Here is a 22,475-nt window from a genome sequence, read left to right as displayed (position 1 = left end):
CAAAGGTTTGTCGTTTCTGAGACTGGGCTGTGAAAGACTGTGGCTTCTGTATCCCTGGATCCCTGTCTCATGGAGGAATCCATCAGCTGTGACTTGAGAATATACAGGCAGCCCAAGGACAGTCCAAGGTGGCAAGGAACTTAAGGCCTCTGGCTAGTAGCCAACAAGAAACTAGTGTCACCAACACCCACGTGAGTGAACCTGGAAGCAGAAGTTGCACCCCCAGTCAAGTCTTGGAGTGACTGCAGCCCTAACCAATGATTTGACTACAGTCTCACGAGAGACCCTGAGCTAGCCTTTCTGAATTCCTGACCCTCAAAAAACCGCGTGAGATAATAAATGCTGACTGTTTCCAGTGCTGAGTTTTGGGGTAATTTGTTATGCATCAGCAGAGAATACAATTAACTAATCTTGCCATCTTATTAACATGGCAACTGGCATCTAACTTTTGAACAAAAACCACAGTAAAATGTTTTACAGGAAATTCTAAGAGCTCAAGTCTGCAAATCCTTTTCCCTCCTGAACGTTCTGAAAACATAAATATGTGTTCTTCTATGGCCTCTTTTCTTCTTTGCTATGCTCATGGAACAGTTATGCACATATGTAGCTATAGGAGGGCACAAATGCAGCATTATAGTTGTGTTTATTCTGAAAAAGGTCCAGGATAGGGAGAAGTATCCACCTCCCCTGAGGGAGGTAGAAATATTCTTATAAATTTTTAGGAAAAATCTCCCTGCTGACATTCAATTAATTTTTATTCTATGTTAATTTTTTTTAGGAACTTTCATTCAATACTGGAGGAAATGTAACCCATAAAATAAAACAGTTAGATATTTTTCAGATTGAATAACCACCAGAAAGTCAATGAGCATATAAGAACTCATTCATAGAAGGCTAGCCCTGAGAGAGAATCAATTGAGATTTTCACGATTTCACCAAAGTGCCTAGAATGGTACCTCACTTGAAAAGTTGTGCAAGGAACGTTCATTAGTAAGAATCAGGAGTTCATCCTGCAGAAGCTCCAGGGAGCTTTCCAGGATGGCCCAGGGAGATAAGAGGCGTGCAAACTAGGCAAGATGATTCTTACAGCAGGACGCTTTTCCACCAAATGGGTGTTGTAAGTTAGGATATATCTATGGAATACCTGTAGCTCAACAAGGGGGAGATGGAATCAAATGGATTTAATTCCTTGTTACCCTGATTGGCAAATGTCACCTGTCAATAGATGCCTCACCGTACAACTAACAATGAGGTACAAGGGTCTGATGATATACCCAGAGGCTGAGAGAAGGGAGTCATTATGAAAGGTACTACTTAGAGTATCACCACAGCCCCAAAGCAGTTCTGTTCAGCTGACCGAATGGTACAACTTCTAGAATCTTAAATCATAAGAGGAAGATGTCAAAGTTCAACCCCTCCTTTTGAGCATTTAAATTCTTGAAACTCCTGCTTTATGGCTTTCCGTCACCACCTCCTCAAAAGATTAATATGCATTTTGTTACACTTGCCTAAATTCCTTGCAGAGATAAAAAGAAATAGACATGTTTGCAACAACCTCACCTTCACCAAATTTCTGAATATCTCTACCTATTTGCAAGCCGAAGAGAGTTTGGAATATTACTGATGTTCTCCTAATGGAACTAGTAAGGTCTCCAGAATTTAGAGTGTCTGGGAAATGTGTCTATAGAACACTTTGATTCTAAATATAGATGACTTTAAGGGCATAAACAATTTTCTCAGCATACTGGACTGCTTTTCTTTGAGCTGCTCTATGGTCAGTCATGTAAATATGGGTAGCAGCCATCATCCCCCTCCATGCGTGTTTGATGGGCATCTGTCAAAGTAAAAGGACCGAGTGGTGCCACTTCTTCTTTCCCTCAAATTACCAGTATGACTGGACCATCAAATTAAGTAACTAAATGCCAAATTTTCTTTTTTTAGATCATGCATAGTTTTGAGTTAGATGAGTGGAAAAATAGTCCTGAAGTCTGAGCTTTTTTTTTTTTTTTAAATAACAACTTTTCAACAGTTAAACTGCTTTTGGTAAACATGAGTAAAGAAAGTGAGCTCCAGTCACAGCACATGTTTACAACTAAGTTAAAGGCTCTTAAAAATAGGGTGTTTGATGGTCCACTGCCAAAATATGAACTCTAGCAGCCTGGAGTGCACAGCTAATAATAAAGAGTCAGTGTTCTTATGAAAATCCCTGAGACGAGGCTCCAATTCAGCTTTATCCTTCTCACCGAGAGGTTCCCCACAATGACATGGAGACATAAATTTGGAGTTAGAGGTCAAGGTGGGAGGGGAAGAGGCCCCAAAATGGTGGGAGGTCACTGAAAAACAAAGTGAAAAAATTGCTGGACTGGGCTCCAAAGAAAAGTGCAGAACAGAACACAAAGAGGTCAGCTGCTACTTGAGGGCTACTGGCCTTGGAGAAAAGAGGAAGATACTTACATCGATAACAAAACAGGTAACAAAAGTCCGAGGTAAAGGAAATACATTAGGCATGTGAAGAAAGCTACGTGTGCTTTCTGTTCAGACTCCTGAAACTAGAATGAATGGATACAGGAAGAAAGGAAATACTGGGGAAATACTGGTTACTCTGTGTGAAGAATTACACTAGCCCTAGATTTGGTGGATTCTTCTTCCCGCCACCACAAGCCTCACCCTAAGGTTCTTTGGCCCTTGAATCCTTGGAGAACCTGACAAACTCCACATTGAAATTTGTCCACATTGAAAATGCACATATGCTGTCAAAGAAAATTTTGCATTCAATTCAGAGAGTTCACATACTCAAGATGCCCTATCACTTACCTTCTAGGGTAAAAGGAAGCTATTGTTAAGGAAGTGTTTCCCAAGAGAGCACAGAACTTGTCTTCTTCACTACTTCATTCCTGGTCCCTAAAGTGGGGCTTGGACATCATACCTCAGTATGCATTTGCTATTTTTTTTTTTTTCAAAGGCAGCTATAGCAGAATTTGGTTCCCAAAAGAAAGCTCTGGTGATCTCAAGCTTGGGGCATCATTTTCCCATTTCTATACTGTGTCTCTCTGTTTCTACCAAAAATGGGCTCCTTCAGAACACTGAGCATGAATAATTGTATCTTCAGAATTTCCACATAAGAGGAGCTTAGGTTGCAAGTCAGGGAGGAAATGAAGCTGAGTTTGCACGGCACTGTATAAAATACTGAAAAAAAAATTCAGTCACCTTCTTTGAGCTCTCAGAGACAACAAAGGTTAGAATGTCTTTAAGGAACTTACATGTCTTCAAGGCACTTACAACTTAAAGTTACAACTTATTTAACCTATTTAAGCCTAACTTTATAAAGTGGCGTAATCAGATCTTGATGCATTCCTCCATGGAAAGAGTTAACATTTCAGCAGGAATCTACATTCAAGATCTCCCAAATTTGGATTCCTGATCCTGAAGAATCCATTCCAGGGACTTGTCGGCCATGTTGCCTTCTCTCTGCCCACAGCAGGTATCAATAATGAACCACCATGGCCCTCTTCCTACCAAGCTTGGATATCACCTTAGGATCCTCACAGCCCTCTAGATGACTACTACCAACCTACCCCAGAATGCAAGTCAAAACCTATTTATCACTCATAGACTCTACATGTTCCAGTATGTTTCACCTCTTGAAAAAATGGGAGGCTGGAAACTGTGTCAGGAGTAATCTGTGGCCCCTAGACCTTCATTCTGAATTTCATCTGCACCTTGGACAATGAGTTAGCTCTAATCATTATTGACTTCAAAATGTCTTGTTGCACTTGGCTTCCAAACTCAGGCCTGGGTCATGTGTGAGCTGGAGTCTGATATTACCTGTGTAATGACCTTCTCCTACGTGCAGTAGAAAACCATGACTAACACATGGGCAGTGGCATCATCCTGCTCTGTTCAAATCCTGATTCCACCACTCATGGCTGAGTGACCTAGGCAGGTTCCTTCCTCATCTGTCAAATGGAAATAAGATTGTACCTACTTCATCATGTGATTGTGAGGACACATGAGTTAATATTCTAGAAACACTTAGAAGAGTGCCTGACATATTAAACACTTGATGAATGTGATTTTTATAATTCTTTTTTTAAAATGTTTATTTATGTTTGAGAGGGAAGGAGGGGCAGAGAGAGGGTGAGAGAGAATCCCAAGTAGGGGATTCTGACAGTGCAGAGCCCAAGGTGGGGCTTGAACTCACACACCACGAGATCACAACCTGAGCGTAAACTAAGAGTTGGATGCTTAACTGATTGAGCCACCCAGATGACCCAATGAATGTGATTAAAAAAAAAAAAAAAAAAAAGGCTGAACCAGAAGGATATCTTTAAGATCAGTGTTCCACATCTGGTGTATGGTACATTTAGTCACAGAAATGTAAAGGATTGGGGTCCTTTAAAAATTCATGCTCACCACAGTTCAATTTCAACAAACATTTACAAAACGCTTACATACTAGATACCTGGCGTTATTGTAGGCCCTAGAAATACAAAGATAAATAGGGCACATCTCCACTTTGAAGCAAAATCCCATCAATTACGAACTCCTGCATTTTCTCCAGGTAATGAGAGAACAACCATCAGCATGAAAAACAGATTCAACTTGGATAGGAAAAATTACTTTTCAGCAAAGAGCTGCAAGTCTCTCCCTTAAGTTCCATCTAAGATACTCATTCCAAAATAAGCAACAGCATGGAGAAAAACTTAGACCAATCTCGGTTACAGAGACAAATCTGCTTCTTTGATTCAAGATCAAGTTTCTATTCATAACAACCTTGTAGCCCTCTCTTCCCAGACCTATGAGTTGGCTCACTAGATCCACAAGAAATATGGGTGGGAAAGTGTGGGCTTTCATAAATTAAAAAAATATTCTCACCTTGCCTTGTATTCTTACAAACTAATAAATTTTTAAAAAGAAACAAATAAAAAACAAGACTCCCTTTTTTCAGCCTCCCTTATTCTAGATTTGATGTGCCCTGGGTGTCTGACATCCTCATTCCATTCATGATTGCCATTCTTTCTAGAAGAGTCATTGCTTCAAATTATGTGTGGGTATGCTTCTGGGAGTGCAAGCCATTCAATGTCCTCATCTTAGATGCAAGTTCAGTGATGTATTTGGGGCTCAGCTACTCAAGTGTGGCTGCTGTGCGCCCTACACAGACAGACCCCGGTGTCAGGAGGGTAAATCATTGCTCACTAGTGGAGTTGGTGTAGGCCAGTTTGAGTCCCTCATCACTCTCTAAAATGGGTGTAATAATACCCCAGAGAACAAACTCAGATAATATGTGAGTATGAACTTTGTAAACTGCAAATCTATTATTCAAAAGTAAGATATTATTAGCATTTCTTGACTTCTCCCAAGTCTGTTTCCCATATACAAAAATTTTTAAAAAGCTACACTTGTCTTATTTATAGCATAGGGTTTCTGTGAGGGCAATATATGGGTTGTGTACATGTAAGATGATACTATTGTGATGATTGCAAATGCCAGTTTCTGCCTTGGCCTGCCTCCCAAGAACCTACCATGCCTCTAACTCCTTTTAGTCCTGACGCTAATTTCCTGACAATTTGTTTTCTATTGTCAAGGAGGGACAATATTCTCTTCCTCAAAAGGTGCCTGTCAGTAGTTTCTCTTTAATTCTCAAACCTCAATGACTTCTAACACAATGATGACAATAGCTCCAAGGCACAGAAGACGCTGATATGACCACCTTCCTCCCTAGGAGAATTTGCACAGACTGGTCAAAGCAGCACACTGCCTGGACAGGTCCAGCCCACTGTGCAGGCAGCTGTCCAGGCCCTGACAAAGGAGCCCATCTCCTATTCTGATGGTAGCTGCTTGTTTACAGTTAATCGCTCTCTACTTCCTGAAGTGTTTCCCAGATTTGCTTCTTTTTAATTAATCCAAATCAATCTCCAACCAGCCACTTCAAGGAACAAAGAGCTGTGCACATATCCCTAGTTAACTTTATCTCATTCCTTTGTTTGTTGACACTGTCCTCCCCTACCTCCCCATTAAAATGTAAACTCCATCAAATAAGAACTGTGTTTCTCCTGTGTGGCACTAGGGACTAACACAGGACCCGGCATATGGTAGTCATGGTGGTCACTCAATGTATGTAACTTCTAGTCCATCATCATTTTCCTTATACCAATGTTTCCTACTGATGAGAGGCTGGGCTTTCAAATTCCAATCTGGGAAAAATCATAAATAATCATCAAGGTCTCGTATCTTTCAAACGATTGTAGCACTGAACCATGTTTTTAATCACATTAAAGCATATCTATACCTATATCTACAAATATGCCTTAATAGATAGATAGATAGATAGATAGATAGATAGATAGATAGAGTGATTAAAACCTTGGAGTTTTATCAAACAGTTTAATCAAACAGGAGGTGGAGACTTTGGAGGCCAACCACATGTTCTTCCCTCTCCTTTCATACTTCCATTCCTAAAAGACTCATAAGACATCTCTAGTTTAAAAGCCATTGATCTGGTCATTCATTCAACAAATATTTACTGGGGATCCAAAATGTTCCACGAACTGCTAGGGGCTAGGACACATGTAGTGAACAAGACTGACAAGCTTCCTGGTCTCACGGAGTTTACATCCCAGCAGGGAAAGAGAGGAAATGCACCAATAAACAAGGAATCAACATAAATTCAGACAATGATAGAAGTTATAAAGACAACAGCACTTCTGTAGTGGGATAAAGTGATAGGCGAAGAGGAGAAAGAGAGATCAATCATGTGTGTACATGAGTTAGGCTAGCCAGGGAGGTCTTTCCAAGGAGGTGACATTTGAGCCGAATCCCGTATGACAAGAATAATCCAGCCAAGCGAAGTGCTGAGGAATCCAACCCTTTGGGGTTGCAGATGGAGAAACGAAAAAGCAAAGGAGGAGTGACTGACCACAAGGTCATTCTGTTAGTTAGCGGTAAAACTTGGACCAGAATGGAGGTGCCTTGTCACTCCACACTTACCACTGTGATACAAAGCTCTCTTTCCTAGTTTCTGAAATTTGGTATACTCTTGTCTTCTGGAGCAATTTCCTTTAAAACTTATCTTCTTTCCCATACTCTTTAATGTATTTCTTTATTCCATTTCCTCTGAAGTCACCCACATAACTGATTTAGGTCTGTATATACTAAAAATAACCATAGTAAAAAGTATGTGGGGGGGTGTGTGTGCTTGTGCATGCACACACGTGTGTGTGATGCGGATTTGGGGCATTTGTTAAGCAAAAGACTCAATCTATTGGAAAAGAAAGTCAACTTGACTTCCCTTATCTTAGTATTTTTTAAAAGAAAAGCAATGTTGTATGGCATAATACCAAGACATTTTCATCTAAAAATTAAAAAAAAAAAAAAAATCTTAGAAGAAAAGTTAAGGAGTTTAGAAGTTAGTAGAAAAAAGTCACCATCTCTAAGTAATCTAACAATGAAACTGAGTGTGTCTACCTTGGAAACAAAATACAAGGACAACCACAACCAAATGACCCTTTGGCTTCCTGCTAGTTACATCTTGTGTTGTGAAAGAAAATGCACTGGGTTGGCTTGGAGCCCAAGATGGGATCCATAGACCCCAAAGATTCAGGGAATCATAAAGATGCAATTTGGAGATTTGTGCTGTAACTAAATCAAGAGATAGGGAGGGAGGGAATGGTGCTATCAGAGAAATCCTCCAGATTAATATTTGGTTGGGTACATTTTCCTTTGTTGACTTGTTTGGAGCAGATACTGTGCATTTCCTTTTTTTCCCCAGTCCCATTAAATCCCTAAACAGATCTGAGTTTTAAGGGCTTAGGGCTGCCCTTGGGAAATAGGTGATTACACTCTCTGCTTAGGGTTTTAGTGATAAGAAGAAAAAAAAAAAAAGAGGCAGTGGATTGAATTCCCCTCCCCCAGACCAGTTTCTCAGTGACTCTCTTTTGTAGTTCCTCTTTAAAGCAGAAACATATTTTTAAAGTGAAGTGGTAACACATATAAAATCCCATCCATTAATCTGCACTTTGCAACTGTGTGTATGTGAGAGAGAGACAGACAAGACTAGTCAGTTCCTAAGCAAGGAAGGCTGTAAAGAATATTTTCCTTTTCATTTCTCATTTTATATTTCTTGAATTATTTCACAGGGGTACTCATTTGGGAATCTTCTTTACCCACAGAAATGTTCCAAGTGTAGCTGGGATAATCTGGGGAGGAACAAAAAAACAAAACAAAACAGTACTTCCTCTGAAAATAAAGGTAATGAATCAGACGCTAGGCCCACAACCGTGTTTTTCATACTGGAACCCTAAACCCCAACAAATAAGGTCAGAAATGGAGTGATTTGTCCATCACTCCCAGGAAGAACATTAAGCAATTAACAGGGCTATGCGCTCGCCCTTCGTCACAGCTGGACCTTGTTCCCAACATTACTTCAGACTCTCCTCACTAGTATTTCCCTTAAAACAACAACACATTCCCACCCTTGTCGCCTCTCCTCCTTTCAGTTCTTCTTAACAGATACGTTTAAGGAGAGATAGAGCTGTGAAAAACAAAAGTGAAATATCAGGGAACTTATTCAAAGTGTATGCACCCAAAAGGGGCCTGGGAGGTGATCCAAGCCACTCACCAAATGCCCTTTATTGTTTTTCCAAGAAGGAAAGTTAAGTGCTGGGGAGGTAAAACGACTGGACTAAGCTGCCCTACCAGCTAAGATCAGTGGGAACACTAGGACCTTCGACATCCAATTCCTAGGCCAGTCCTTTCTTACTAGAGCACTGATAAGTATAGCAAGTATGATATAGTGTCACTATATCACTTCCTCTTTGTTTATTCACTTATTGTAAAGGGTAAGATGGAAAAAAAAATGAGGGACTTAGAATAATTTGCTACAAAAAGAAAGTGAGCTCAGAAACACTGCTCTTCAAGACTGAATATGCTCACTTTCCCCCTATACACTGTTGAAGCTAGCAAAGTCTTCTGTGACCTAGAAGATCGAATGCAATTACATTGCCCATCTAGATTTGCTATGCTGTTTGACTCTCCCAAGGGCAGCACAGCAGTACAAGGGGAGTGACATCTTTATGAGGTTAACCCTTTTCTATTTTAAGGGTGGACTACCGAAGGCAGATGTGTTCCCTGGGGCGGAACAAGAATGCTGGAAATTTGGTAGTTAGGAGGAATGACAGCACCAGGCCATCATCCGGGAGGGAAAAAATAAATTGCTGTTCAGAGGAACAGGGGGCTGGGGGAGCCTCTGAGAATGCTGATGCACATGAGGTGACAGTGAGGTGACAGAGGCGGGGGCTCAAATTAGAGCACACTGCGAAGGGACAAAAAGGAAGCTGGGAAAACAATGTTTGTGAAGCTCCACACGCTAGGTGCTCTCATGTATTACCTCACTTAATCCTCTCGACCCCTGAGATCGTTTGTATTATCATAGAAAAGCAGGAAATGAGTCTCAAAGATGTGGAGTAACCAGTCCTGGGGTAGCACATCTAAAGAGGCAGAACCCTTGCCCCTGCTAGGGTTTTCCAGCTGGCATTCAGTTAACCTGTGCTAAGTTACAAACCACCCCAAAACCTTCTGGTTGAAAGCAACGATGTGACATTTCCCGTGATTCTCTAGGCTGGCGGGGTGGTTTCTCTGCTGATTTCACCTGGGCTCACTCACTTGTAAGACTGCATGGAGGACTGGCTGCCACGAGGTGGCCTCCGTCTCATGTTGGCAGTTGGTGCTGGCCAGTGGCCAGTGGCCAAAGGGTCCCTTGCTCGTCTGCATGTGGACAGTCATCCTCCCACTGGCTCACCAGCTCTTTTATATGGTGGCCTCAGGGTTCCCCAAAGCTTCTCTTTTATCTTAATTATTATTTATTTGTTTGCTTCTTTGTTCAAAGTTTATTTACTTGAGAGAGACAGAGACAGTGAGAGTGGGAGAAGGGCAGAGAGAGAGGGAGAGAGAGAGAATTCCAGGAAGGCTCCACACCACCAGCACAGAGCCCGACATTCTACTCAAACTCACGAAATTGTGAGATCACGACCTGAGCCGAAACTGAGAATCAGACGCTTAACCGACTGAGCCACCGAAGCTTATTTTTTATAACCACTTTACTGAGGTACGATTGACACAGAAAAAGCAGTACATATTTAACATATGCAACGCTAGACATTTGGGGATAGGTGTATACCTGTGAAAGTATCGCCACTGTTAAGGTCATAAACCTACCTATCACTTCCCAAAGTTTTCTCCTGCCCTCTTTATTATTCTTACTATTATTTGTGGTAAAAACACTGTAAGACTTATCCTCTTAACACATTTTAAGTCCAGGAAGGGCTTTACGAGGAGCACAATGTTACTTCTGTCAAATGCTATCGCTTAAAACAAGTCACAAGGCCATTCGTGATTCAAGGGGGGAAACAGCATCTACTTTTGGATGGGAGGAGTGGTAAAGTCACACTACAATGGGGGCCTGTGGGATGGAATCATTACGATCATTTAAAAGACCATCTACTAGCTCTAAATTCCATGCTCCTTCTACTACCAAAATGTTAACAAAAATTCCTAAACTGCCCCTGTTGTTTTTTATGGATTTAGAAAAAGTCCTTAATAAAAGGATAACTTTCAATAATCTGGAATAGAAAACTTGGGTTCTAGTCCTGCCTCTACTACTCTTTCAGATGGGCTATAATTGTTTCATCTGTGAGTAGAGGGTTTTGTCTGTTTTTTAAAGGCTTATGCTGCTCTATGAATTGATAGACTAGTGTCCTATTTTCAGATCAATATGAACTAGCCCTCCTGGGAGTTGGGCAGGATGGAGATGAGACACAGCCAGAAATGAGATGGCTTCTATTTGACATACTCCCTTTCATTGTTGTGGGTGCGGAATTTGCGAGGCAGTGAGCACAGAAAAATTATGCCTGGCTAAAATCTTCCATGATCTGGGTGCCATTCTGGCCATTTCCACTGATGATATGCTAAGTCAGCGTGGGTACCTCCGCATTACACCAAGGATGAGAGTACAAGTCCTTGTTCTGAGGGCTTCTAGACCTGGTTAGCCACGACAACTCCCGTGCAACACACACTCGTAGCAGCTAAGCAGACAGTGGAGGTGAAAAGGCTCATGAGCTGGTCTCTTCCTGAGCGAAGTGCTTAGCTGGGAGCTCTCTCAGAAAGATATTGTTGCCTGATCTCTGGAAGATCAAGTTCCCAAGGAGAAAACTAATGTTTAATTTAGCACAAAGACAGCTCAGAATCTCTCTCTGGGGGCCTGAGCCTGCAAACAGATCCACATGCAAAGAATCTAAGTGAGAAAAGGAAGCTCTCTTTGGTGTGGTGGCTACAGGACTTGGGCGCAAACTTCACTGAACCATTGCCTCTGCCTGTTGTCTCCGTCAGGAGGACCGCTGCTCCTTCCTGTTTACTCTTCTGTTTGTACTTTGTACTTTTTCAACACCTCTGTGAAACAACCAAATGGGATAATACCACCAGCACATACTTTTTGCTGTCTGAAATTACATGGTGCAGTGTGGCAATCAAATGAGCAAGCCTTAGCTGGTTCAGCAAGTATCGGTCCACTTAGGTGAACAACAGCAACAAAAACCTTAGTTTCTCAGCTGCTTAGCCAGGGAATGCTTTTATTTTTACACAATTTAGACTCTAGAGACCTCCAGAAATGAGCAGGGTACATTCATTTCGGTAAGGCAATCATCATTCCGAAGACACAGTGCAGGTACATACCGTATTCAATTAAGCCACTTCTCTGCACTTCGGTTACCATGGCTCTAAGAGATTATACCGTGTGTCCAAAAGACTCCTGGCAAGTTATTAGAAGTGGTAGCAAACTTTTGCCTGAAGCAAATTTTCTGAAAAGGAAAAAAAAAAAAAAAAAACCCAAAACAAACAAAACCAAACCCAGGCACGTAATTAACTTTCCACTCACATCCATCAGAACCACCTGAAGAGAACTTTGTGGAACACTGAGGAAATTTGAGGTGTCAGGCCTCACGCGGGTGACAGATATCAGTGTTGCTGGGAAAGGTCCACAAATAAAATTCGGCCACATTTCTGACAGAAGAGAATTTTTAAAACGACAATGTTAATGATTCTCTATCAACATACAGACCTGCCACGACAACTCAGTTAGCAAGAATGCTGTGAAAACAGTATAAAACAAAACAAACCTGGCATGAGTTTGACACTACATTTCCTAAGCATATTATGCTTCAAGAGGACAAGGGGGATTAAGTTTAAACGATGGGGAATAAACACACTACCAAAAAAATTTTTTGGACTACATTCTTTGCTCTGAGTTAGAACCAATAAATCCACCCGTGTCCAAACATCATCCACCCAAGATGATTCCTATTCTTATTCCGTCACTTCCTCAGAGAAACGTCATGCTTTGGATTAAGAATTATCCTCTCCAGAGCTTGCTTTGAAGCCTCGGCAACATTGTCCTCCTGTTTCTTACGGAATCAACCTTCAAGGGGTACTGAGCAAAGAAGAGATTCTCAGCTCAGGATCATATCGTGGTGTGAAATTTTGCACACCCTCCAGGTCAGGGCTGGGGAGAGGGCAAACCCTGCCGCCACCGTTCATCTGCAGTGGCACTGAGTTCACGGATTCCTTAGCGACTTGAGCCAGGGATCTGGCTTTCAAAAGCAGAATTTTAAATCTCCACAGCAGGGAGCCTCTAACTCTTTGTGACTCTGTGACCAGATTCACTTAAGAATTATTCATCAGTCTGAATTAATAATTCAATTAAGTTGGTAAATTTGGACTCCTCAGTTCTAACAATTCCAAACTCTCAATGGACGGTTTAAATTTCTCATTTACCCACAGAGCCTATGTGCCACATTTGTGAGGCAACTGAATGGAGACCCAGCCTCTGTTCCAGAAGAAGTCACATAAGCACTCCGGTCAAGTTCTAGATCAGAGGTCCTCAAATCCCAGGAATGGAAGAGATATTAATTGATCCTATTCTCAAGAAGAACACTATTAAACCCATGCTAGGGAAATGTAAATCTATCCCAGATGACATCTCCATATTAAACTATTTAGGGAAACTGGATGATATGGCATCCATCACTAACCATTTTAATTAATATTAAAGAGACAAGTCATGGCCTCCCACAAAACATCTCTGACACATTCTGATGATGGACTCCTGAGCTGGAAAAAACCACGAATCTGACTCAGGTATGTCCCTTTTCACATTAATAACGACAGCTAAATTTTACTGAGACTCTACCAGGTGCTAGGCAATTACCTCATTTAATCAACAACCCGAAGTCGATCTAATACTATCATTCCATTTTACAGCTGAGGAAACTGAGGCGGGAGAGTTTAATGGAATCAAGAAGACATAGCTATCAAGTGCTGGAGTAGTGATGTGAAACCAGGTAGTCTCACCCCTGATCCCAGGCTCTTAACAGCAAAAATGCTGCCTTGCCTCCTTAAGCCAACTTTCACACCTCTATTTCCAACCCTATCCACACCCCTTTCAGCTGTAAATACTAAGAGGGCAAAGGCTATATCAAATTGCTCATCATGGATACATGAACTTTCATGCCGCAGAATTACTGCAAAACCAGTCTTTGTTGAATTAAGAGATAATTCTTTCAAACTTTATATAGCTCCCATGTCCACAATCTTGATATAAAATTTCAGGACCTTTGCTAAAATCATTAAGACTCATGGAGAGCACAGTACATGTAAATGTTGGTATTTGCCCATTTTCACAGCCATTCCTTCAGCTAAGGTAGGGCCCAACTCTCTGGCCTTTTTCAAGACTTGTGGAGAACATGTGATCATCTCTGTTCATCCCCTCCATAAGGAAATGGAACAGCTTTGATTCTTTCACATCTGCCCCTCAGATAAGCATAGGGAAGGGTCAAAGCTGGCAGCCACAGAGAGAGAGCCCATTTGCCATGGTCAGCATCCTGACATCATGCCTTCAGTCAAGGAGGGAAGAAAGTGTTTGGCTTTTCTCCTCTGCCATCTAGTCCATCAGGTGCCTTCCCTGTGCCATGTGCACATGGACCAAATAGGGGAAACTGAGCCTTAGGGCAAGGTAAAGATACGGAACACATCTGCATTAAAAAGCAAGCAAGCAGGAGGGTAAGTAAATCTCAAAGGCTATCTGGAGTCACAGCTTCTCATAAGTTTCTGCTCATCATCATTTTTTTTTTTTTTTAATGAAAAGACCTTTTCCAAATTCATAAACAAGCAAACTCATTTGTTGGGAAGATAAGTTTACACATCAAGAGAAGACACTTTTACCCACAGGGCAATTCTTACTGGCACTGGAAGGCCTAGGGAGCCTGGGAGGAGAGACGTCTGTAGTTGGTTATGCCTCTTGTAGCTTCTCTTCTGTGTCTAGCTAGTGCGCTTTTAAAACCATCTCCTTTCAATGCCAAAGGCCATGTCATGCTGTATATAACTCACTGGGAATAAGAGAAGTGTGTAAATAGCAAGGCATTAAGCAGCTCAAGGGACTTGAAGATAGGTAATACAGAACACTTAGGCAATGTGCTATGAGAAGAGGCTGCTGGAGGGGAAATGTAATACTTGTCTTCAAGTGTATGAAGGATTATTATTGCTTCAGAGATGCTGACTCCTCTGAGCCCTCCTTGCTCTACCATTTTCCAGGGCTACTGATTGACTCTTTCCAGGGCTTCAGACCCTCCAGGAAATGGATCAGCCCCACCTGCCCTCCCCCGCCACCCCACTACTCACACCCGACCATGTCAGTCAGGCTCTGCTCTGTCCCACACCTCACGTTCACACTCATCATCACTCAGCTACCCCATTCCACGTTTCCGCACTCTCCCCCCCGCCCCGCCCCAAGCCCCAGGCCCTGCTGGTGACCCACACAAAGCTCCCCCTGGCCTGGGGTTGAATCTCTCTCCCACCAACCATTAACAGTACTCTCGTTTTGAGCACCTACTGTGTGTGAGGCCCGGTGTTGACCACTCTGCTAAAGAACACAAGGCTTGTTATCCAGATGATGCTACCAATGCCCAAAAAGAGTAACATTATTTCCCCAAGCTCATAAAGCCAGCAGGTGTGAAATGGGATCTGAACACAGGAGGAAATGGAAAATCTATGCACCAAATTCTTCCTTTTCCTGTTTTTCTAAGCCTCAGTTTCCTTATTTGTGAAGTGGGGCCAATGTTGCTTGCTCACTGGGTATTTTTTATTTTTTTATTTTGAAGGCGTTACATAAAATATAAAATAAACGTGCCTGGTACATTCTAGGGACTCAATAAATATTTATTCCTCTTTCCTTCTGATTTTCTACACCAGTTTTGGTCCATTCTACCTAGCTGGTGCTTTTACTGTTACTTTATTGACGTGGTCTTCATTTGCCCACTAGACTGGTGAGCGAGCAGGGGTCTGCGTCTTTAGCTGCATTTCTGTCTATTCTCCCACGGAGCCTGTGAGGGTGTGAGGGAAATTAGCATGAAAATGCAGAAGAAAGAATTTGGAATTGTTTTCACTAAACACGATCCAGCCTATGAACATCTATAAGGGACAGGATTAAAGAACAAGGAAGTCGTGGAATCCATTCAAAATGGCTTAGTTGCATGCGTGGCAGCACTGAGGATCGTTTAAAATTTCCGTCCAGGCTTTTTGAGATTAAATACTAAAAACAAACACACAACAACAACAATTAAAATCAAGAACAGCTAATCACGGCCACTCTTTTAGTCGTACTTAATTATCGTGTCTTGGAATATCGGAAAACCCATGTTTGTACTCACAAAAGGTTTACAGGCAGAGGGGAGCCACACAGTATTAAACTGTAAGGTGCAGAACTTGAAGGTTTAGAAAACACCACCTAACAAAGAACACACATGCCTTCTGGAAACAAACACTGACCCAAACAAGCGAGGCATCGTAGTTGACATAATAACAGCCCTTGCTGTCAAAGCAAGCTTTCTGTCCATTTTTGATAAAGGATTGCACCAACTTCTCTCTCCACTTGAACTCGTTTGCTTTGTGAGATCTGATAATTATATTTACTTGAAAGAAGTAGTAGGAAGGTCCTGGATAGATAAGAACTCTCCCTTTATTACTTTGTTCTGGAAAACAGAACAAAAATAGAGTCAGTTCTTCAGGAAATGATGGCTGCATATATAAATAATGTACACACTCCTATCACTGTGCTGGGGAGGTTATTTATCATGGAGACAGCTACAGACACCCAGATCTGGCCAATGAACTGTTCCTGTTCTCAATCCCCCACTTACAGCTCTCAGATTGTGAATTGTCAATTAGAAACTTGAGTATCATCAGTTAAAAATAACCAGGGAACTCTGGCAGTGATTTAACCTGTTTGACTTTCTTAAGCTAACAATTAACATTTTAGACTATTGTTGACAAAATATTTAACTTTCCCATGCCATTTGTGCAAACGACTTTTCTAATGCCCCTTAGATGCTCTGGTGGGCACACCTTTCCAAAGCTGCTCTGGTCCATGCAGGGGCCTGTAAAGGACATACACCCAAAGACCCTAATCACTTTCACAACAATGCACATTTTAACTGGGATTTCCCGGGGACCTTCAGGAGCACTTAAATACACTGATAACTCAGTTTTATCTTGGCAGCACTAAATTTGAAATACCAATCCCTCTATTTACAATAAAAGCTATTTCACCATTTAAAACAGACAACTGAAAGCTTAAGTATACTTTTAATCCCTGGAAAAACTGGTATTATGATTCGTTGCTTAGTGGTTTATTATTAGTAATACTAGTAATAACGCCTTGCATTTCCACAGTGCTTTATTTTTTCTTTCCAAAGCCTATTCAGAAACACACACTCATCTGGTTCTCTCAACAAGCTAGGACAGCAATATTGTTCTTTCTGTTTTACAGATGACTGCTAACTAACTTGTCCTAGGTCACCCAGCTTGTTGGTGATCAAGCAGGCACAGAACCGAGGACGCAGACTCCTTGTCTGATCTGCTTTCTTTCCTCTACACTACATTAGAGAAAAGATAATCTCTAAAGCCAAAGATGACTTGGAACCACTTATCTATCCATCCTAGCAACACAGTCTATGCAACAGAAAAAAGAGCCTGTCTCAGGCAAAAGGGAAAGATTAATAATGAACCGCAGAAGCTCTAAACCTTACTGTTCCATGGACCAACAATTATTCAGTTTCACAGTTCATTCAAAGATTCAAACATACTTCACCAGAAAATGATTTAGTGCCTGCAGCCTGCTCCAAGTGGTTAGAAATGCAGATCTGCTCAAAGCCCTATAATCCAGGCCCTCCAAAAGGCAGTCTCTGCAGCAATGGGGCTTCCCCTGAACTTGTACTTGTGCTAAATGAAGACATTGGCTGAGTAAGGGCTGCAGAATTAGGCTCTCGATGTGGATAGAATTAGAACCGGCTTGGAGGTTAGTCTTGCATTGTTCTTGAAACTCAAGCTCTTGAGAAAACTCAGACATTGTATATTTCTCGCAGTATAACAACCTTCCAGTCAACGCTACCCCATGGACCACAAGTCCTCCTTTTACCCACTCAGATATAACTGACTACAGTCAAGCAGGCATGCAGCATACAGAGATTTCAGCTGAGGACGCAGTGCACGTGTGGTTTCAGATGATCAATATTCTCTCTCTTCCTCCAAAGGACCTTTATGGCCACTTATGACATACAAATGAACTATGAAAGTGATACATCCAGCACACCCAGACAGAAATAAATCCGGTTACGGCCACAGCAATAAAATTAAGAAAGAATCCTAACACTCATTCTGTGCAAAATTTCCCTTAAATTAAGTGTTTCTGAAAATAAGAGGAGCCCGCGTGAAGTGGGACCTGTAGATGAATCACTCCCAAATAACCAGGCCTCCCTTCTAAACACAATGTTATCAGGTTAGTACACAACTTGCATCACCATCTCGGAGCACCATGCTGAGTAACAAAACTCCAAATTTAGAAGCTAAAGTGGAGAAGGGAATTTCCAATAACCAAATGGGGGGGTGGGGGTGGTCGATCAACCTTGGCTATGCCACCCATTTTCAGTGAAAAAGCAACTGTTAGAAATAAACTGGTCTTTTTATTCCTAACTCATGTGGCACCCTTGCATCATCACCGTGCCCGGAGGGGGGCCTCCTCCAAGGCCATGTTTTAGGACATGGCTGGTGGTTAGGAGGCGGAAATCAGCCTCTCTCTTAGAACAGGAGTGGTACAACAGCCACCTTTGGCTTCTGCAGCGGTAAACCTCCAGTCGGGAAAGGCAGGACACCGTTCCCCTCACCACCCCGCCAGCATGGATATTGCTATGGTGAGGCCGCAGTAACCACTGAACTTGGTTTCACTTCGCATCCCAAAGTGCGTCCCCAACCCCCCCCACAAAAAGGCAGCAAAAATCAAAAGAACATGGCCAGAAGCAGACACGCCACCTTCCTTGCAGAGGCTGGGATGTGAGCGCCACATCCAGTCTTGGCATCCAGGACAGAGATGGGTCTTCCCCACTGAAAAAGGCTGGGCGCCTCATTCCCTGTATCATCCCCAGAAACACTTACCAGGAGACTGTGAAGCACACAAAGCGGTATTATTGGGAGACTTGCAGACAGATTATAAATTTACTGGGGACAATCGAGGCATTTAGATACTTTTGGCTGCAGATGCCAGTGACACACACATACATACAAACCTCATTCTTTTCTCCATTCGAGTGATTCTCCCCCACCCCCACCCCCATTCACCTCAGCATGTCTCTTTCACAAAACAAACTCCCACTGCTCTCCTAGGGAATGCCAGGGAGAGCTGGGCATTGAACAGGTGGTAGGGAAAAGGAATCAGGCCTTGAAGCTCCAATACAACCCCACGGGTTAAGCGAATTCAAGGATGAAATGGCTCACACTGGGCAGGGTAAGTATTAGCAGTTCCTGCTTGTCTGGAATTGGTGCCGAGAAGCGGCAGTTCAAGGCATCCCAAGCAAACCGTGTGTGTGTGTGTGTGTGTGTGTGTGTGTGTGTGTGTGTGTGTGGTGGGGAGAAGACCACTATCCTAGCTCCCAGAATTTCTGGAAACTTCATCACCACAGACCCAGGCCAGGGATAAGGGAGAGCCACGATGAAGCATCCTAGAGGCCTGGCTGGAGGACGTCCTGTCTCTCAAGCTTCTTTCTCAGTTCCTCTGGAAAAGGAGTTCAACGCGGTGGCCTCTCCTTTGGGCTTTCTGAGTACTTTTAGGCTTGCATGGCCATTTCCTGTTGCTGACTTTCATCAGGGCTGGCCTGGGCAAACCGGAGCTGCGCTGGGAGCGGACACTGAACTTCAAGGGCCCCACAGACCTCAGAAATGGAGGAAGCCTGCAGGGCTGCAGGGCAGGGCAGGGCTCCACCTTCTACCCAGAGGCCACTGGCCCAGCAGCTACAGGGGAAGCCGGCACACGGCAGGCAGTCACCTGACCAGGACGGGCACCAAGGGCCAATGATTCAAGGGATACTCCCTCTGGGATGGGGTGTGTCTGTGCCTCTGAGGAAGAACTTCCAGCCAGAAACTTAATCAGAACTTTCAGGTTTGAGGTGCTGTCACCAGGAGCAGCTGAAGACAAGGTACTTCCTGGGATGACAGCATGTAAATAGCCCCTTCGGGCTGCCCCCTTTAATGAATGCCGCCAGCTGGCACTACCTGATCGGAGTGTGGCTGCGGGCAGTGGGGAGTCTGTAGGAAATCAGGGAAGAAGCCTCACTAGTCTTCGGGATGTTTCCCCCAAGTTTGACTTTTGACTGAGGGGACACTTCACGCAACCTCTCTGTGTTGGACTAGATCGCCACTCGTGTTCTCTTAACCCAAGAAGGGGCCACTTCAAAGAGGGAAGGGGAAATCGGAAAAGAAGGAAAAAGCTTTGATGAACATCAGGCTGAAGAATGGCCTGTTGGGCCTAATCAGAGCTGGCTGGCCAAGCAGGAGGGTCTGTGAGACGGGGCCTTCCTCAGTGGCCCACTCAGGTCTTGCCAGCGTTGGAGCCACCTCTGGACTCCAGAGAGCCTGTGGGAAACCCAGGATTTTAACCGCTTTAGAAATACCCTGCAAGCGCAGGAAGACCCATGAATGAGCGCCAGCAGAACTTGATGCGTAAGACTACGAACTGCATACCCAAAGGCCTTGGAGGCAGTCAGGTAACGCCTCGGCCCTTTTCACTGCTGTCCACTCCACAGCAGGCCAAGGCGCGCTCTACCCTCACAACAGGCCACCGCACCACAGCCAGAATCACGAGAAAACCAGTTGCCTTACCGCAATGAGGGCTGAGTTCCTCTGGTCCCCAGGGGCTGGAGCCTGTGACTGCTGCTCCCCGTCGATCCCACCACCGCCACCATTATTGCTACTGTTGAGCAGGTGCTGCTGGTGGTGATGGTGATAGTCTGGTGGGGGCGGTGGGGCCGCTGTCGCCGCCGCTTGAGAGGCTGTAGGAGGGGCAGCAGGGGGCGGTGGAGGGGCCGCCGTGGTGGCAGCCGTGGCAGTGGCCTTGGCATGTTTGCCAGCCTTCCTTGCCCCCTGGCCATGCTGTACCAGGCTCAGGAGCTGCAAGGTGCTCTCTCTTTCCCGGTCTGAGCTCTCAGCCCTACCACGTTCATAGCGTCCTTCACAGCTCAGGTGGTGCTGGCGGCAGACGGCGATCCGAGCCCGGAGGCGCTCCACGATAGCACTGTGCACTCTCGGGGTGACTGAGCCCCCTCCAAGGAGCCCCGCCCCAGGGGCCCCCCCTAGCCCTCCTGTGGGGGCCTGTGGGGGCGCTGTGTCCCCCATGTTACTGGACACAATGCTGCCTCTGGGATGGTGAGGTGGAAGGAGGCTAGTGCTGGCTACTGCAGGCAAATCTGTTTTTGACAATGTGAGCTCAGTGTTCAGGGCCACATGAATAGAGGTCTTCAGAGGTTGGGGGGGAGCAGTGGAGGTGTGGGGGAGGGGAGTTAGTAAAAAGAGGGTGAGGAGACAGAATAGAAACCAATCGCAGAGGCTTAGCTGGAAACAAACCCTTATCAACTTACTCTAATTGCACTTGACAGCTCTTGAGAAGTTGGACCGAGTTGGTGGGGGGGTTCCCCCCCACCACCACGCTGACAAGAGCCACTAGGCACTTTGTAAACACACAATCTGGGGGTTAGAGCAAGAATTCAGGGATTGTCAAGCCAGAGACAGAGACAGACAGCAAAGGGAATTGAGAGAGGTATTAATAGAGAGCTGGACTCCCCCTCACCTAGTTGTTTCACAAAAATTTTTATGGGGATGTTTCTGCAGAGAAACACATCTCTACCACGTCTATGTAACCTGCAGCCTTTACTTTTCCTCGGGTTGGAAAAAAAGTGTTGTTTCAGAAAATTTTCGAAGTCAATGTACAGAATGTACACAAAATCAAGACAGACTGTCTTTTGGCTTTTAATTTTTCCTCCCTTTCCCTTTGCTCCGGTGTTTTCTCCTCTTTGGGGTACTGTAGGATGTTGTCTTCTCCCCAAAGAGGGAGATCGCTTTTCAATTGTTAACAATGTCAGTAGTTGGACTTTTGGACCATGCTTTTTTCTTCGGCTAATCCAATCACCGGTAAAATCCTCATTCCCTCTAAGGTTTCCTAGCCTTAAATGAAAGCAGTCTGAAGTCGCTAGCCACTGAGAGAGATCCTTCAACACATTTTTTTCTTTCCCGCTTACGCTTCCTCACCCCCGGCTCTATTCTAACACAGTATCAAGAGAGACAAACTCTTCCGAGAGTAATTTACAAACGATGGTCAAACTTACAAACTTCCAGCAAATTGCACCGAGTCATGTCCAGCCACTTTTCTGTCCACTTTTGTACATTCCATCCCCGGCCAGTGGATCTGAGGGTCTGGACTCGCAATAAGCAATGTGGTTCTATCTCTTGTATTGCTCCGCTTTATAGATGGAAAAAAAAAAAAAAAAAAAAAAAAGTAGCTTGTATTTTCCTTTCTCTTTCCCGTCTGTTGTTAGCCGCTTTGCTGACACTGGCTCCACTGCCCGGAGTCACGGCGATACACAGGCTTTCATTGTGCTCCGATAGGAGAGGGAGAGAAAGAGAGAGAGTGAGACAGAGAGGGAGAAAGAGAGAGCCAGCAAGCTGCAGATGGGGGCGGGGGGGAGGGGGCGGGCGGGAGAGCTGATCCGCGGCTCCCTGGTGGAAGGCTGGTGCCACTGCACGAGTGAGTAATTGCAGCCAGGCACCGGGGAAAGGGGAACGCAGAGGGCCTCCCAGTGGCTGAAGAGGTAAATCCCAAAGCCCGCGCGTCTCGGTAGGGCTCACTTAGCTCAGCCTGACTTGGCTAAGTGGGGAAGGCTGGGGAAATTCCCCAACCTCCACACAACTACTTCACCAGCTCTAAATGTTTAAGAAATTCCCGGCCAGGGAATGTATTTTCCCTTTCAGACCTACATTACGCCCCCCTGAGGATATCGTTTTCATTTTTCAATATGTTGTAAATGACACCACTGAGCACCCTAGTGAGAGCT

General features: G+C 44.0%; 1 protein-coding gene across 1 annotated transcript in view; it reads right to left on the bottom strand.

Moving 5' to 3' along the window:
- The window catches only part of MAML2 (mastermind like transcriptional coactivator 2), a 346,468-nt gene extending 324,385 nt beyond the window's left edge, over positions 1 to 22,083 (bottom strand). Inside the window, exon 1 of the mRNA XM_042958055.1 lies at positions 20,251 to 22,083. Within this exon, the coding sequence (XP_042813989.1) occupies positions 20,251 to 20,763 (513 nt within the window). The 5' untranslated portion in view covers positions 20,764 to 22,083. The remainder of the gene's footprint in view (positions 1 to 20,250) is intronic.
- Positions 22,084 to 22,475: the final 392 nt, after the last annotated feature.

This window comes from Panthera tigris, chromosome D1, assembly GCF_018350195.1.
Source record: "Panthera tigris isolate Pti1 chromosome D1, P.tigris_Pti1_mat1.1, whole genome shotgun sequence".
NCBI classification, from domain to species: Eukaryota; Metazoa; Chordata; class Mammalia; order Carnivora; family Felidae; genus Panthera; species Panthera tigris.
This window is presented reverse-complemented; position numbering and strand designations above follow the sequence as displayed.